This window comes from Terrapene carolina, unplaced genomic scaffold, assembly GCF_002925995.2.
Source record: "Terrapene carolina triunguis isolate 2854851 unplaced genomic scaffold, T_m_triunguis-2.0 Scaffold85, whole genome shotgun sequence".
NCBI lineage: Eukaryota > Metazoa > Chordata > Testudines > Emydidae > Terrapene > Terrapene triunguis.
In genome coordinates, this window is record NW_020664436.1 from 59,311,996 (window position 1) to 59,326,672 (window position 14,677).

At 40.6% G+C, this 14,677-nt stretch overlaps 1 protein-coding gene across 1 annotated transcript in view; it reads left to right on the forward strand.

Annotated features, from left to right (window-relative positions):
* The window catches only part of TRDN (triadin), a 291,579-nt gene that overhangs the window by 188,821 nt on the left and 88,081 nt on the right, over positions 1-14,677 (forward strand). Inside the window, exons 24-26 of the mRNA XM_029911016.1 lie at positions 6,419-6,466; positions 9,039-9,086; positions 11,592-11,615. Coding sequence (XP_029766876.1) covers positions 6,419-6,466; positions 9,039-9,086; positions 11,592-11,615 — 120 coding nt within the window. The remainder of the gene's footprint in view (positions 1-6,418; positions 6,467-9,038; positions 9,087-11,591; positions 11,616-14,677) is intronic.

Consider the following 14,677-nt stretch of genomic DNA (forward strand, 5'->3'; position numbering starts at 1 on the left):
TGGCTTCAAAAATCTATGCATCTATAAATTGTAGCGGAAGACACTTTCTACAGCAGATTCATGGCTCGGTGTAGAAAATATTATTGCCTGATTTTTTTGTATTATGTCGGTCACCAATATTTGTGTCATTTCTGCTATGAAAAGAGAAATCCAGCAATCAAACAATTTAGTGACTCATACATTAGTTTGATTCCAGCCATTGCACTTTTAAGTAGGTCTGAAAAATTAACATCTAGCTTGAGATGTGCATCTACATTGTTGGGTGAAAAAGTGCAGTCCATACCAATTATTAAGCTTAACTAATTTAAAGCTTTAGTAGGAACATTTTAGGACAATATATTACCATCTTGATCAAGCATAAATCTTAAGTAAAGCAAATATGAGGATAGCATAATCATCAGTTACCAAGTCTGGGGTGCAGGTAGGCTGTTTTTGTCATCAGCAGATCCATGGTCCGAGCTGGTGTAAATGCTACCTTGCTCCACCCCCCTTTATTAAACACATCCTCTATACCTTGTTTCATAACATTACACAGGTGAAGATTATTAAAACTACCTCATCTATAAACATTCTATTCTAAGCATATTTTCATATACACTAATCCGAAATCCTCTTAACTGATACATTTTTACATATCATGTTAAAACTCTAATTCATACCTCCTTAACTATTTTTTTTAGCCATTACTATCCTCCTTCTTATTCAATCCAGCTGTATTTTCATTGCTTTCATGTATTCCATTATTTCTTACAACAATTGTCACACCAAAAAAGGTCCCTCACCAAAGGCTCTTAAGCAAAGTAAGCTGCCACGGGATAAGAGGGAAGGTGGTCTCATGGATTGGTAACTGGTTAAAAGATAGGAAACAAAGGGTAGGAATAAATGGTCAGTTTTCAGAATGGAGAGAGGTAAACAGTGGTGTCCCCCAGGGGTCTGTTCTGGGACCAGTACTATTCAACATATTCATAAATGATCTGGAAAAAGGGGTAAACAGTGAAGTGGCAAAATTTGCAGATGATACAAAATTACTAAAGATAGTTAAGACCCAGGCAGACTGTGAAGAGCAAAAGGATCTCCCAAAACTGGGTGACTGGGCACCAAAATGGCAGATGAAATTTAATGTTGATAAATGCAAAGTAATGCACATTGGAAAGCATAATCCCAACTATACATATAAAATGATGTGGTCTAAAGTAGTTGTTACCACTCAAAAAAGAGATCTTGGAGTCATTGTGGGTAGTTCTCTGAAAACATCCTCTCAATGTGCAGCAGCAGTCAAAAAAGTGAACAGAATGCTGGGAATAATTAAGAAAGGGATAAATAATAGGACAGAAAATATCATGTTGCTGCTATATAAATCCATGGTACGCCCACATCTTGAATACTGTGTGCAGATGTGGTCGCCCATCTCAAAAAAGATATATTGTAATTGGAAAAGGTTCAGAAAAGGGCAACAAAAATGATTAGGGGTATGGAAAGGCTTCCCTATGAGGAGAGATTAATAAGACTGGGACTTTTCAACTTGGAAAAGAGATGGCTAAGGGGAGATATGATTGAGGTCTATAAAATCATGACTGGTGTAGACCATATGTAAACCATAACAGGGTTCAAAAAAGAGCTAGATAAATTCATGGAGGATGGGTCCATCAATGGCTATTAGCCAGGATGGGCAGGAATGGTGTCCCTAGTCTCTGTTTGCCAGAAGCTGGGAATGAGCAACAGGGGATGGATCACTTGCAGATTACCTGTTCTCTTCATTTCCTCTGGGGCACCTGGCACTGGCCATTGTTGGAAGACGGGATGCTGGGCTGGATGGACCTTTGGTCTGACCCAGTAGAGCCATTCTTATGTTCTTACTTATCCGCATCTTCTGGCCTTGGAATTGCTGGTTGGCTAATTCTGTTAGTAAATTTCTATCCTCCCTATTCAGTTTTACTAGGGAGGTCTTCACCTGGGTAGTAAGTTACACATGAGTCTGTTTTGTTTTGCCCTGTTATCTATACAGAGCAAGAACCCACCCAGTTGATAAGACACAAACAAACCTTCTAATTTCTTACAAGACACATAGAGAAGGTAGAAAAGTTCCCTTTTACATTTTCTTTGTTGTAGTCAGTAAACTATCTATATTAGATTAAATTAGCAAAAATCCACCCTGGGATAACTATACATTTCAGTGGAGTTTCACTTATTAACACCTAGTATGAATTTAATCCTAATTTTGAAACTCCCACATGGTTTGTTTCATAATGAAAAGACTGTAATGATTAAAATATTGCTACTGTTTCCTACACTGCTCAGCAAGACTCAAAGGTGGAATTCTTTTGTACTGTACGGACCAAATCTTTGTATTGTAGGCTGAAGTAGTTACACCTTAAACTAGGACTAAATATGGCCCTTGTCTTTTATATCTATTTATTTGCCCATTGCTGCTCTTCATCCGCTTACTTAGCATCTTCCCATTGTGAAAACAGTTCAGGCTTAGCTTCTGTCAGGATGCAGTTTGGCTACCAAACTCAGTAACTGCTGCTGAAGCCTGAACATTCTGAAGCATGTTCAGTGAGGGGAACAATCATGGTGTGATTACAAGCGGAGTTTTTGTTTTAACTTTCTTCTCCAGTTCCTCTGGACTCTCTCCAGTTCAGGACATTAAGAACAGCCATACTGGGTCAGACCAATGTCAATCTAGCCCAGTGTCCTGTTCAGCATGTGGCTGGAGCCAAATGCTTGGGATGGAATTAATAGAACAGGAGAATTATCGAGTGATCCATTCCTTGTTGTCCAGTCCCAGCTTCTGGAAGTCAGAGGTTTTGTGACTTACGGAGCTGGGGTTGTGTCCCCGACCATTTTGGCAAGTAGCCATTGATGGACTTATCCTCCATGAACTTATCTAATTCTTTGTTGAACCAGTTACATTTTTGGCCTTCACAACATCACCCAGCAATGAGATCCACAGGTTAACTGTGCGTTGTGTGAAGAACTTCTTCCTTATGGTTGTAGTAAACTTGCTGCCTATTAACTTCATTGAGTGACTCATAGTTCTTGTATTATGTGAAGGGGTAAATAACATTCCTTATTCCCTTTTTTCATATCGTTCATGATTTTATAGACTTCTATCATATTGCCCCTTAGTTGTCTCTTTTCTAAGATGGGAGCAACACAAATGATAAAAGGAATAGAAAACTTGACCTATGAAGAAAGGTTCAAAAACCTGGGCATGTTTAGTCTTTACTATTTTAGTATCTTTCTGATGAGTTATCAGAGGGAGACCAGTCTACCTAACTTTGATACCTGGAAGGATACTGAAACAAATTAATAAATAATTGGTTTGTAAGTACCTGGAGGATAATAGGGTATAAGGAATAGCCAGCATGGATTTGTCATGCACAAATCATGCCAAACCAACCTAATTTCCTTCTTTGACAGGGTTACTGGCCTAGAGGATAGCAGGGAGGCAGTAGGGATGATATATCTTGATTTTTAGTAAGGCTTTTGACACAGGCCCACATGACATTCTCATAAGCAAACTAGGGAAATGTAGTCCAGATGAAATTACTGTGAGGTAGGTGCACAACTCAAAGAGTAGTTATTGATGGTTTGCTCTCAGACTGGGAGGGTGTATCCAGAGGGGTCACACTAAAGTCAGTCCTGGGACCAGTACTAGTCAATATTTTCATTAATGACTTTGATAATGGGGTGGAGAGTATGCTCATCAAATTTGGAGATGAGACCAATCTGTGAGGAGAGGACAGAATTAGGATTCAAAATGCCCTTGACAAATCAGAGAATTGGTCTGAAATCAACAAGATGAAATACAATAAAGACAAGTGCAAAGTACTGTACTTAGGAGGGAGAAAAACCAAATGCGTAACTAAAAAATAGGGAATATTGGTGGTAGTACTGCTGAAAACAGTCTGGGGGTTAGAATGGATCACAAATTGAATATAAGACAACAATGTGATTCGGTTGCAAAAAAGGCTAATATCATTTTGAGGTATATTAACAGGAGTGTCCTATGTAAGACACGGGAGGTAATTGTCCCACTCTACTCAGCACTGGTGAGGCCTCAGCTGGAGTACTGAATTCAGTTCTGGGCACCATACTTTAGGAAAGACGTGGACAAATTGGAGAGTCCAGAGGAGAGCAACACATATTATAAAAGGTTTAGAAAACTTCACCAATGAGGAACTGGGCACATTTTGTTTTGAGATCATAAGACTGGGGAAGGAGGGGGAGGCTGATAATGGTCTTCAACTACTGTTATAAAGAGGATGGTGATCAGTTGTTCTCCATGTCTAGTGAAGGTAGGACAAGAAGTAATGGGCTTAATCTGCAGCAAGGGAGATTTAGGTTAGATATTAAGAAAAGCTTTCTAATTATTAGGGTAGTTCAGCTTTGCTTCCAAGAGAGGTGGGATTCCTGTCATTGGAGGTTTTCAAGAACAGGCTGGACAAACACCTGTCAGGGATGGTCTAGATCAGGGGACGGCAACCTCTGGCACACGGCTCACCAGGGTGCTTACCCTGGCGGGCTGGGCCAGTTTATTTACCTGCTGACATGGCAGGTTCGGCCAATCACGGCCCCCACTGGCCGCGATTCACCGTCCCAGGCCAATAGGGGCGGCGAGAAGTGGCGCTTGCGAGGGATGTACTGGCCGCGGGTTCCCGCCGCCCCCATTGGCCTGGGACAGTGAACCGCGGCCAGTGGGGACCGCGATCGGCCGAACCTGCCATGTCAGCAGGTAAATAAACTGGCCTGTCCCACCAGGGTGCTTACCCTGGCGAGCCACGTGCCAGAGGTTGCCGACTCCTGGTCTAGATTTACTTGGTCCTGCCTCAGACCAGGATGCCCCTTCCAGCCCTACATTGCTATCATTCTAGACATGTATGATCTTGGCCTGAATGTAACACATTTTTATAAAAATTCTGTTATAACCAAACCAAAATGAATGCAGCAAACCCAGGGAATTTTATGCAATACTACTCTCTGAGCATCAGTAATGTCTGTGTCTGTCAAGCCATTTACCTATCTTAGAGTTTTATACAGCTTCCCACCACTGTAGTATCTGGGCATCTTCCAAATAAAATCTATAGGAATGGCAACATCTCTAGTAGGTTTCATGGAGTCTCTGCCACCCTCCCTTTTTGTGGTCAAACCTCTACTTGGAGTAGAAGGGTGTTTTGACTTTTAACATTTTTAGTTTACTTTTTAAAAATTGATTTTGTTTGGGGTGAGATGGGGGGGAGGCGGTTATGAGGCAGGAGGTGACTGAGAATACTTTATTCCCAGATGTCACATGATTTGACTTGGGCTTTTTGATCTGCAATGTCCCTGAGGAGTGCAGCCATGTTGGTGTTTCATAGATCAAAATATCTCCATACCTTTAGTAGAATGTTTACAAGGATTTCTTACTTTGATCTACATTCAGTGGGACACTTTTAATTTCAGCATGAACTTTATCTATGTTCTGGAATAAAAACTGTGTTTTATACCCATTTAGTATAGAAATGACAATGCAGCAGCTTTGAAAATTCATTAGCTCTGAGTGGTATGTGGTAATCTTGAAGAGATTTCCCTGTGGGCAAAGAATCTTAAAGTGAAAATTATGACCGAGTAGGGAAGTTTATTACTGTTTTTAATTTTAAGCTTTGTTGTTCAGTGATGGAGAAAAGCTAATCTCTTAAACCAAGAAAGGACCAAACCAACCCCCCCCCCCCGAGTCTAGATACCACCAAATCTTTTTTGCATGGTGGGGACAGAATGTGGGGAAGTAAGGTTTGGCATCTGGATCAAATTTCATGATTGGCCTCTATCATTTTAATGGACTTAGCCAAAACCTTGAATCCAAATGCCCTCGAATGTTTGGAGCCTGGAAATCTGGATCTGAATTTTGTAGGTCAGGCTCATCTTTTTCTTAACACTTGAAAAGTTCTGGCACTTGCTATCCAGCTCCTTTAGGATTTCTCTGACAAAGTATCCAAGTGTCAAAAGTTTCTTCTTCATAGATTTAGAATGTTTTTGAGGAAACTTAACCCTGTGTCTAGCCTGTTATATGCCTGCTGAGTGAATTGAGTTAGTCAAGTCCATTTATTTTACTATCAGCTTCTTGGTTCTCTGGCCTTCATGTGCAGATTATATATATTAGAATGACCTCACCTATATTTTTTTCATTTTTATGCTTTCTCATCATTTTTTTCTCTTTGCCATGTCTTTCCCCTGATTCAATAAATACAAGATCATCAGAAAAATTGTTTTCATTAACAGACAAGAACTTTATATTGCAGTATGTTCTACGGCTAGCTTTGCTGTCCTTTGCTCTTTTAATCTTGCTCATAGCAAATGCTGTTTTGGATTGCTATCTGGTATCTTTGAAGTATTTCTGCAGACTGTTTTTCATTCCATCAATGTTCTGAATTTTCAGAAACCGGACAAGCCAAAGAGCAAGTCGTTGCGGTTTCAGCTAAGAAAGGTAAATGTAGTTTGGAGAAAACAAGCATGCTTAAAAATTCATTTGGTCCTTATCATAGTAGTTTTGTGGCTATATGTACATTTTGAAATGCATTTAGTACCAGATTCCATTGCTCTTGTTCACAGTGAGTGGCACCTTACAATGGGCTCAATCCTACTAAACCAATAAAGCACATAAGCACGTGCTTAATTTTTGCTAAGTGCTTAAGTTCCATAGAAGTCAATGTGACTACTCACATTCTTAGGCCTGGCCTACATTTAGAATTTAAATCAACATAGCTACGGTGCTCATGGGTGTGAAAAATCTACAACCTGCCCTGTAGCTTTGCTGATCTAACCTCAAGTGTAGATGCAGTTAGGATGATGGAAGAATGCTTCTGTTGCCCTAGCTACCATCGCTCAAGGGAAGTGGTTTTCCTACATTAACAGGAAAAAAACCTTTCCGATGCTGTAGGATGAATCTACACTACTCCTGTGCCAGCATAGCTACAATGCCGTAGTTACGACATTATATTCTCTGTAGTGTAGACAAGCCCTTAAAGTTGAGCATTTGCTGGCATGTTTTGGTGAAGCGGGGTCAGAGTCCTCAGCATGTTGCTTGATCAAGACCCTTGTAAATAGCCCCATTGATTTCAACAGGGACTACTCAATGTGAGTACACATGGCAGACTGTAGCCATTAGTATTTACATTAGTTTTAAAAGCAAAATCCTTGAATGTATTTTTTTTGCAATGGACTGTAGCATAAAGTTTTATACTGAATGTTTTCTTGTGCCAGGTTGAAAAAAACAAATGAAAAGGATGCTGCTATCAATGAAAACTCTATCAATACAAACAAAGAAATTTATTTCCCTATGTTTAGGGCCCTACGAAATTCACAGCCATGAAAAACGTGCCACGGACCATGAAATCTGGTCTCCCACCATGAAATCTGGTCTTTTGTGTACTTTTACCCTATACTATACAGATTTCAGGGGGGAGACTGGCGTTTCTCAAATTGGGGGTCCTGACCCAAAGGGGAGTTGCAGGGGGGTCATGGTATTGCCACCCTTGCTTCTTTGCTGACTTCAGAGCGGGGCAGCCAGAGAGTGGTGGCTGTTGGCTGGGCGCCCAGCTTTGAAGGAAGCACCCTGCCAGCAGCAACGCAGAAGTAAGGGTGGCAATGCCATACCATGCCATCCTTACTTCTGCGCTGCTGCTGGCGGTGGCTCTGCCTTCAGAGCTGGGCTCCCGGCCAGCAGCCGCTGCTCTTCAGTTGCTCAGCTCTGAAGGCAGCGCTGCCACCAACAGCAGTGCAGAAGTAAAGGTAGCAGTACCGCAGCCGCCCTACAATAACCTTGCCACCCCCTCCCCCCCCCCACACAACTCCTTTCTGGCTCAGGACCCCTACAATTACAACACCATGACATTTCAGATTTAAATAGCTGAAATCATTAAATTTATGATTTTTAAAATCCCATGACTATGAAATTGACCAAAATGGATTATGAATTTGGTTGGGCCCTACCTATGTTATCAAAAATGACTTAGATTGTTGAAAGTAAAATAATTTTCTGAACACAATTTACCTCTTGCAATTTATCCTTTGTTTACTTTTTGCAGTTCTCTCAACTTGTTCAATGAAATTCAATTGAGACATTTTTTCCTTTCAGTTTCTTAGTGCCACAGATTTTGTGTTTCAAACACTGCAGGAAATTTCATTTGGCCTAAGGATTTGTAAGAACTGCATTTTATAGATGTTAAATGTTGGACCAGATTTAAGCTGGCACTACACTTTATCACTAAACACAGATGTTTGCAAATTTTTCTTCCCTAAATAACAAGAACTTACACATTCTATTAAATACACTTACTGATCTCCTGGGGATCTTGCATATTCCCAATTGTGTCATGTTAAATATCAGAAAATATGAAGGCCTCTATTTGGGTGTGTGCCAGGAGGGACTGTGACCTTCTTGTGTGGCCCCACTTCCTGGACATCCACCTGTTAACTAATTTGCTGAATAACCACAGGGACCAAATAATCTCTCTCTATCACACCATTCCTGCAAAGGAATTAAATAAGTATTTCAGTGATCTAGTCCCACTGATGTCAGTAGGACTATTCACATTCTTCAAGTGAAGCATGTGCGTAGGCCCTGATTCAGCAAGCCACTTATCTTAGGGTTTTGTACAGGCACTCATCATTAGTATGCAGTACAGGGATTGCTATTGAGGGAGGCCCTTGCATGACTGTGCAAAGCAAAGCCTCTGGTGTGGCTCTCTGTGCAGTCATGCCAGGCTCATCACAACCTGGCCTGAGGTTTCTTTCAAGACAAAGAAGGAAATGTTGTATTATTCATTTTTGAAAGAAATGAAGTATCCCCTTTCACTTTATTCCTTTTCTTTATAAGACTGGTCAAAAAATGTGTTACCCGTTTATTGTGAGGAAGGGAGGTTATCTTGTGGTCACAAGACTTTGAAATCATTTCCTTCAAAGAAATCTGTAGACATTTAATTACTTCAGAAAGGCTTTGTGTGGGGGGCAGCGTTTCTGACTGGAAGTCTTACTTAAACCTTATCTTTGTTTTGCAGCAGTACCTGAAAAGAAGGAAGAAAAAACAGCGAAGGCTGTGGAGCAAGGTAAAGAGAAACTTGAAATATTTTGACATTATCTGCTTTAGAAAGACAATAGCACAAGGGAAAAAACAGACAGCTTCATGACAATAACCTTTAAATTCATTACTCTATCAGTCTGTGCCATTGATCTGTTCAGTTTGCCAGAGAAGAGAGAATTTCAGATAGGATTCTGGCTCGGTCTCTCGCTTACGTAATACAAAACACACACAGACGCTTCAAGTGAACAAACCATTCTGGAGTCTTAACATTTCATTTGTCCCATAGGGGATTTCCTGTCCTGCAGGGTGACTTTGATTCAGCAACATGGGGTCCCCGTTTAAAAAAAAGAGAGACAATCATGTGGTAGGACAAGTGGAGCTTCAGCCATGTGTGGATCAGATTCTCAGTTGGGATAAATGAACGTAGCTCCATTGAAATCAACAGAGCTGTGCCAGCTTACACCACTGAGGATCTAGCGCTATGTCTCTACAAAGATCTGGAGATTGCATTGCATCCTAAGAAAAACTGGAAGGCTGATGGCCCGTCTTAGGCTACGTCTACAAGTGGAGCTGGGGGAGGGGGTTACCAGCTCACGTAGACATACTTGTACTAGCTCTCATTGAGCTAGCATGCTAAAATTAGTAGTGTAGCCAAGGTAGCATGGGCAATGCAAGCAGCAGCATGGGTTAGCCACCCTGAGTACCTGCATGGGGTCCGGCAGTTTGTACTAGGGGTGGCTTGCCTGTGTTGCCACTTGCCTCTGCCCATGCTACCCTGGCTACACTACTATTTTTAGTGTTCGCTTGATGAGAGCTATTGTGAGTACATCCGTGCATGCTGGGAATCGCACCCCCAGCTCCAACGGTAGATGTAGCCTTACACTCGTGTAAAGCCATTGAGTAAAATTCTGGTCTTTTTTTGAAAAACTTCAGTAAAAGGGCTTTGCATTGGGTGCTAGGAGATATCCTTTTACCTCTCACCCTAGAGATGGGCCAAAGACCCCTTGAGTAGTCTGCTTGAGGCCTGCTGCAGGCATCCTACACTGGACTATGATGTAGTAGATCTAGCAGCTCACTCACTGCACCATCCCACACATGGACATGCCTCTAAAACTGAGCAGTGACAGCACTTTTGATATTAGTTGTCAGAGTCCACTGTTCAGTAAGCAAAGGAAAGGAAGAATATCCATCCTACTGTAATGCCAGTTCAGTATTGCCAACCCCAAACATTCAGGAATTGGGGCCCCAAAGTCATGAGATGGGTTAAAAATCATGAGATTTTTTTTTTAAATCATCATTTGGGGTTCTATTTATTTGCCTTCTGGTTTTTGAGCCTAAAGGGTTTACTTAGGTCATGTATTCAAGCTTTTCTCCACAAACATGAGGGTTAAAAATACAGTTTTAATTTTAAAATTCTCACCTACTTGTCTGATTCTAGGGGCTGGGGCTTTAAGAGCAACACAAAATACTGAAAGTTATAATAAAATCATGAGTTAGCAGCATTGCTAATTTAACAACCCTAGCAAGAATTCTAGTGTTTCAAAATAAAATGTTCAGGTATTAAAACTGTTTTGCCTTTGATTTTAAATCGCTCGTACATAGAACTGGGCAAAATAGTGGTAGGAAAATTATTATTGATCATATTTACCAGCTTTTATATTAGTAGAAATGTAGAGATTGGTGCAACCTTTGCAAAATGTTTAAAGGAGAGTAGGAAGAGCAGGGTGGTTGGAGAGCTTCAGGGAACAGGCAGAGCTTTAACTCCATCCCCCTATTGAGCGGCCAAAAGTAGCTGAGCAAATGGGGAGCAGGGGAGAAGGGCAGGATATTAAGTTAGTAGAGGCTAGCAGTGAATTACTACTTACTCTATTTCCTCTTTTGCTCCTGGTCTGTCTGCACTTTGAGCTGGAGTGGTAATTTACATCTTGAGTACATATGTGCATTTTAGTTTTGATGGAGCTAGCATGCTAAAAATAGAAGTGGAGCGAGCACAGCAGGATGGGTTGGCCATCCCAAATAAAATTCTGTTCAGGACCCTAGGTATGTACTTGGGCAACTAGCCCATCTGGCTGCTCGCACTGCCAGGGCTACAGTTCTATTTTTAGCATGCTAGCTAGATTAGAGCTAGTGTGTGTACATCTACTCAAGCTGGAAATTAGCCCTGCAGTTGGATGTGTAGATGTACCCCTAAGTCCCAATACTCCCTGGGTTACTGGACACTGCTACAAAGGTTGCTAATTAGTAGAAAATTGTACAGGTTGTTTTGATATTTTTTGTGTGTGATGTGGTTACATGTCCACTACAAATTGGACTGAGTCCATGAACTCATTTCACATATGCTGTCAAGCAGCCATAAAATGGTAATGACTTTCATTCTAATCCTTAGCAGTTAAGATTAATTTCTCTTGTTTGTTGACTAAAGATGTTTTTATGGGTTTCTTCTATTACAACCCATTTTTTGTTAGCATTACATTTTTGCTCCTACAAGAAACAAAGGTTACTCTAAAGAGGTTTTTTGTTTTTTGTTTAGATAAACCACAGCCGAAAGAAACAAGTAAGTTTTATCATACATTTTCCCTAAACTCTACAGATGAAAAGAAGTATATGAGAGCCAAGTATGATTATTTATTATTATGGGACGGGTGAATGGATGAATGGTTGATTAGATAGAATAGGATCAAGTAAACAAAGGTATTCATATGGAAATGCTAAGAAATTCTTTTCTATTTTAGAGCAGAGGATTAGGGTCTCTTTACTGTTTGCTCTCTACTTCTTTTGGCCATGAGGAGATTTCTCACCTCTTTGTAACACTGCTGAGAAAAACCTAGATTACAAAAAAAATATTATTTTATGGACAAAATTCTTCTCTCTGATTGTCACTGAGACGCCATTAGCCTCAGTAAGTATCTCAGCTGCATATTCTCATGTCAGTAGAAGTTTAATGGTGAGAACCAGTGCAGAATAAATAACAGAGGGCCTTGGTGTGAATTAGTGGTGCTATCCTGCATACCAGACTATAATTTTGCCATAATTATAATATAGTATTTCAATGGCAACTATATGATAGATCTCAGACTGCTCATCTAGTCACAATATGTCCTATATCTATTTATAATTTAAGCTAATATTTCCAAGCTTTCTTTTAATTCTTGAATGACATCTGTATCAGATCCAGCACCATCCCAAAAGCTAAGCTTTTCCTGGAGATGGCATTAATCTTGGCAGCATTTTCTGAATGGCTTTCTGGTTTTTTGGATCACTTGGAACATAAGGCCTAGTCAGTATGATTCAGGCTTTGAGTTCACAAGTGTTTGATCTCTTGAAATCAAATCATTGGTGTGACATCTTTTGAAATAATGCAATAATGGTGCTGTTAGTAATGGAGATGCACATTGCCTGAGTTCTTATAAGCAGGCTTCTGAACTTAATGGGTTTAGCAGTGTGTGATGCTGGCTGGCTTATTTTGCTAATATAATTAAATGTATTGTCATTGCTGGAATTGACCACAAAAGCTGCATTCAAATCACATAAGGGGTCTTGACATAAGCGTTCAGAAATAAGGACACTGATTCTGAAGACAGAAACTCCATCTTTTGCCCACCCATTTGTTGCTTTGGGGTGTTGCAGGATGTGGCATGGTATACAGGACTGCCGTTGGGTGACTCCTACAATATAGAGGCACAAAGGTGTAGTTAATAATTTTCAGCCTTAGCTCTACATTTCATTCATGGTAACATTTATATTATATATGAATATTTAATAGATAGTCTATTTAGTATTTGACTTTTTGATAGTAATATTAGATGGGTAACACTGCTTCACAACATTGGCATTGAATTGTTTCTTTTCTATATTTTGAGCATCAGATGGCTGAAACACTGACTCCATTTGAAAATAGAAGGGAGACAGACAATTTGTATATTTTTAAGGATTAAAAAAAAAAAATCTATCCCAACAAAATGATTCCTCCCCCCCCCCCCCCCCGCCAACCCTCATTTAACAAACTTTCTTCTGACCTTTTCTTTTGTAAATGTAACTATTTGAAAGAAAAAGGCTCTTTCGCTGTATGATCATGAATACAATGTAACACACTTCCATTGAACTAATTTATTCTACAGATTAGAGCTTTACTATAACCAGAAATGAGGTTTTATCAGCTTTTGGTCAACTTTGCTATAAGCGAAGTCTCATTATAACCGAATTCCCTATATGCAGATTTCCAGGTACTAGACTTGTTCTACAAAAAGCACGGTACTAAAACAGAAACAAAAAGCTTCATTGTTGCACTGATAAATCTCTAAACATTGGATGTATGCCACATTTTAGAAAGCTATGATGAGAAAAAGTGAAGTGTGATTTCAGTCTGCCAATAAAAGTCACTGAGGTTATTTATGCCTTTCAGCAAACTTTGGCAAGTTTCAGACCTGCACTCCTATTCCCAGCAGAATTTAGGCCCAGGCCTGTTATTTTCTGCAGGGAAAGCTAGGCTGTCTTCTACCACAATGCTCTCCAGCATCTTCAAGCACTGGACTCTTGGCCCACTCCTAGCTCCTTAGAGGAAGGCCAGATGACCTGATCTTTCTCACACTTTCCTAGGAGAGCTGGGGAGGGGAAGGGTGGCAGAGAGCAAGGTAGGCCTGCTTTTCCTAAATATTTTGTCTTCCGTTGGTGGCCTGCCTACCTTCCGCCACCACTATTTGTCTGCAAATTATTATAGCAGCAAGAAGCCGCAGTCATGGACCAGAACATTAGTCTAGGTGCTGTACAAAACATAACAAAAAAGTCATAGAATCATAGAAGTGTAGGGTTGGCAGGAACCTCAGGAAGTCATCAATTCCATCTCCCTACACTGAGGTGGGACCAAATAAACATAGACCAGGTGTTTGTCCAACCTGTTTTTAAAAACCTCCAATAATGGGTACTCCACAACTTCTCTTGGAAGCTTATTCCAGAGCTTAGCTACCATTAGAGTTAGAAAGTTTTTTTTCCTAATATCTAACCTAAATCTCCCTTGCTGCAGGTTAAGGCCTGTCACAGGGCACCTTTGTTCCTACCCAGTGAACTACATTGCCTAGGCAGTTCAGATGGTTTCACGATCACAAACACACTGGACTGGTTGTTTTTCCACCAAGGTGTGTGTTTATTCCTCTCTTACATAATAATACCATGCAATATAGGCTTACAGCAAGGATAGGTGTTCCTGTAGCTCTCACCCGCAGAGCCATCTCCTGAACTTCCCTTGCTTCCTGTTTCCTCCCCTTTTATTATCCCCTGTTACCTTGTTCGCCCAATGATTGTCACCCAGGTGCTCACAATCCCCCATCAGAAATTGTATAATTGCCCTCAGCCTTCCTCAGGCTGCAGCAAGGTCAGTGATCAGGGTGCTGCTGGTAGCGCCCTTTCACAGGCTTATTACTTCATGGCCTACTTTCAGTACACATGGAGAACAAGTGATCACCATCGTCTTAATAACAGTCCTGAACATAGTTGAACACTGTTATCGGGTTCTCCCTCAGTCTATTCTCAAGACTAAACGTGCCCAGTTTTTAAACCTTTCCTCATAGGTCAGGTTTTCTAAACCTTTTATCATTTTTGTTGCTCTCCTCTGCACTCTCT